Below are 4,014 nucleotides of genomic sequence, written 5' to 3'. Positions count from 1 at the left end.
CACTTCATAGCAGCGATAGCCAAAATTAATTATGTACAAAACCATATAGAGATTAACAAGCACTACTTTATTTTCGCTTCAAGTTAAGTTTTCATGGGCAGAGATCTTAGATTTTGCGAAATAATTTTAAAAGGACTGTATACAGGTTACTGGTAACATGGCAAGGTTCTTGTCATGAAATTTGCACCACAGCATCACCAATAGCTTGATCACAAGACTGAGGAAAAAAGTGCTGAAGACAACGCTTCGCATTGTTGCAAATATTTTCCTGTCTTTATTGGAAATACGCGGTACCTATTTGCACGCGTTAACTGTGCTTTTTTAGAAGGTCTATCTTGTTCCTTTAGCTCTAATTAGGTCAAGAACTTTAATTTTTTCTCGTTACGCGCTTTATAAGTACCTACACTATTGTATTTACCTTGTTGCTTGCCTTTTTATTAACCTCCTATGAATTCTTTTTGTGCGTTAAATGTTGGCCAATGTCTTGTCCTTGACTAAGCTGCCTCTTTGACGTGGAAATGACTTCTTTTTCTTTTTTATTTTAGTGCTACGTGAGATCACAATCGTTAATGATGTCAAGATCAGTCAACCACCGAATTTCCCGCACTGTCAACAGGGGTTCTTGGTCTACAGGTATAGAAGGAAGAAACTGTCTCAATGATGAACGAAGTCTTACGAGAGATATTGAAGTCCATTCTGGTGTAGAGTGTTTTCGCGAAGCAGGAACAGTAGCGACACATGAGAGAGTCCACACTGGAGAGCAGCCTTATAAATGCAAACAATGCGGAAAGTGTTTTAGGAATGCAGCAAAATTGAGTTCGCACAAAAGAGTACATACTGGAGAGAAGCCATATAAATGCAAACCACGTGGAAAGTGTTTTAGCGATGCATCGAATTTGAGGAAACACGAAAGAGTACATACTGGAGAGAAGCCTTTTAAATGCATACAATGTGGAAAGTGTTTTAGCGGAGCAGCGAATTTGAGGAGACACGAAAGAGTCCATACTGGAGAGAAGCCTTATGAATGCAAACAATGCGGAAGGTGTTTTAGCGAAGCAGTGACTTTGAGGAGACACGAAAGAGTACATACTGGAGAGAAGCCTTATAAATGCAAACAATGTGGAAAGTGCTTTAGCCTAGCAGTGGGTTTAAGGGCACACCAAAGAGTACATACTGGAGAGAAGCCTTTTAAATGCAAACAATGTGGAAAGTGCTTTAGCCAAGCAGTGAATTTAAGGGCGCACAAAAGAGTACATACTGGAGAGAAGCCTTTTAAATGCAAACAATGTGGAAAGTGTTTTAGCCAAGCAGTGACTTTAAGGACGCACCAAAGAGTCCACAGTGGAGAGAAGCCTTTTAAATGCAAACAATGTAAAAAGTGTTTTAGCCAAGCAGTGACTTTAACGGCGCACGAAAGAGTACATAGTGGAGAGAAACCTTTTAAATGCAAACAATGTGGAAAGTGTTTTAGTCAAGCAATGAATTTAAGGACGCACGAAAGAGTACACACTGGAGAGAAACCTTTTAAATGCAAAGAATGTGAAAAGTGTTTTAGCCAAGCAGTGACTTTAAGGGCGCACAAAAGAGTACATACTGGAGAGAAGCCTTTTAAATGCAAACAATGTGGAAAGTGTTTTAGCCAAGCAGTGAATTTAAGGACGCACCAAAGAGTCCACAGTGGAGAGAAACCTTTTAAATGCAAACAATGTGGAAAGTGTTTTAGCCGAGCAACGAATCTGAGGAGACATGAAAGAGTCCACACTGGAGATAAGCCTTATAAATGCAAACAATGTGGAAAGTGCTTTAGCCTAGCAGTGGGTTTAAGAGCACACCAAAGAGTACATACTGGAGAGAAGCCTTTTAAATGCAAACAATGTGGAAAGTGTTTTAGCCGAGCAATGAATTTAAGGGCGCACGAAAGAGTACACACTGGAGAGAAACCTTTTAAATGCAAAGAGTGTGGAAAGTGTTTTAGCCAAGCAGTGAATTTAAGGGTGCACGAAAGAGTACATACTGGAGAGAAGCTTTTTAAATGCAAACAATGTGGAAGGTGTTTTCGCCAAGCAGCGACTTTGAGGAGACACGAAAAAGTACACACTGGAGAGAAACGTTCTAAACGTAAGCCAACAGGAAAATCTTTCCGGAACCGAAAAAGTGACAGGAATCATAAAAAAGCACAAGACGTTTCTGCAACTTCAAATCAAGATGAAGTGGAGATTCCTTACCCCTTCACTTGGCAAGATCATGCTTCTAACCAGGGAGTAAAACACAGCTGTTGGCTGTGCCAGGAGGAGTTGATCAGCGAGGAGCTTCTTCTTGCACATTACCAAAATCATATGACGTTTGAGGAGCCAACAACTTGAACTAGGAGCTGGGTGGCTTTCTTGATCATTTTGTTTTGTTTTGGCGGTAAAAAAGAAAAGTTAAAGGGAGGAAACGGAAATTTATATAAGGTGGCTTAAAGGAGTCTATTATCTTATTCAAAGGATAAATTCTACAACACTTTTTCGTGCAACGGGAATGTTTTGGTACCAAATAAAACAACAAGAATTTCTCAACAAGATGCAACTGCATGTGACGCAATAAGTCACCGTGGCAACAAAACAGCGATGTAAAAACACCATAAATTTCTTATTTAGACGGTTATATTTCAAAAACAAACTCGGTGATCTCCTCTTTTTATAGCTGGACAGTGATTAGCAAGCGAAGATAAAACTTTTCGCAAAGTTAAAAAAGAAATCTCTGGAGCAGATTCGGGGATACCTTAAAATTTTCTAGTTGTGAAGGTAGGTACATGTATGAACCCTCTTTGAGATGTAAGCGTTTAAAGAAAAATATAGCGTGTTTTTACATCGCTGTTTTGTTGCCGCCACATAAATGAGTGCATCTTGTTAAGCGCTTCTTGTTGTTTCACATGGTACCATGACATTGCCAAAATAGTACATGTAGCTGTTTGGTTGGAGAAAAATTTCTCTTCTTTTCACATTCAACAGTTGAAACGTTTCAAGTCTTAAGAGATTGTGTTGATGCGTATGTTCGTACCAATTCATGAGTGAAAAGAACACGTTTTCATAGCGAAGCGAATTGCGAACGTGTTTGTTGATTTCGGGCGCCCATATTGCTCTACCACATGGCGCCTCCGTACAAAAATCGTGTAAAAAATTTGCGTTAGACATTTTGGCGAATGACTTTAAAAAATGGTGTACCACACAGGATTGAGACTTTGTTGTTTATGTATTAGTCTAACTTTTATAACATTGCGTTTTCGTGGCCTTTTAACGGTTATAATAAAAACGTTGTGTTGCGTGACAGTGAAACGATGTACGAGTGGTAGGATGAATGATTAACGAATGAATGAATGTATATTTAAAGTGCGGGTTATAGACGAAAGATAGAAGCGATCCTTGCACTTAGCTGGGAATTTAAAGCAATTGTCACTTTTTCTATTTAGACGCGTGAAAAATTCAGACGGCTTCAACGGGATTCAAAGCCATGACCTCTGCGATGTCGATGCAATACTCTACCAAAATCATATGACGTTTGAGGAGCCATCAACTTGAACTAAGTAGTTGGGTGGCTCTCTTGATAAATTTGTTTTATGATGGTCTTAATCTTTGGCAGTAGAAAAGGAAAGGGAAGGAACGGAAATTTATTTAAGGTGGCTTATACTAGTTTCAACATTTTGGAGGGGTAGTTCTATTCAAAGGATTAATTCTACAACACGTTTTCATATAACGGCAATGTATTGGTACCAAATAAAACAACAAGAATTGCTTAACAAGATGCATTTATTCATTTGACGTATTACGTCACCGTGGCAACAAAACAGCGATGAAAAAACATCATATATTTTCTATTTAGACAATTATGTTTCAGAAACAAACTTGGTGACCCCCCCCCCCCCCCCCCCCCCCCTGCAAAGATAAACATTTTTACAAAAATATGTGGAGCAGATTCAGGGCTACCTTAAATTTTTCCGATTGTGAAGGTAACTATGAACCCTCTCCAGAGAAT

The 4,014-nt window shown here is 39.0% G+C and overlaps 1 protein-coding gene across 1 annotated transcript in view; it reads left to right on the top strand.

Annotated features, from left to right (window-relative positions):
• The window catches only part of LOC137973899 (zinc finger protein 709-like), a 9,225-nt gene extending 5,445 nt beyond the window's left edge, over nt 1-3,780 (top strand). The window contains exon 3 of the mRNA XM_068820795.1: nt 546-3,780. Within this exon, the coding sequence (XP_068676896.1) occupies nt 570-2,363 (1,794 nt within the window). The 5' untranslated portion in view covers nt 546-569 and the 3' untranslated portion in view covers nt 2,364-3,780. The remainder of the gene's footprint in view (nt 1-545) is intronic.
• The last annotated feature ends 234 nt before the right edge of the window (nt 3,781-4,014 follow it).

Source organism: Montipora foliosa, chromosome 10 (genome assembly GCF_036669935.1).
Source record: "Montipora foliosa isolate CH-2021 chromosome 10, ASM3666993v2, whole genome shotgun sequence".
NCBI lineage: Eukaryota > Metazoa > Cnidaria > Anthozoa > Scleractinia > Acroporidae > Montipora > Montipora foliosa.
The sequence above is the reverse complement of the archived record's forward strand: the minus strand, read 5'-3'. Positions and strand labels throughout refer to the sequence as shown.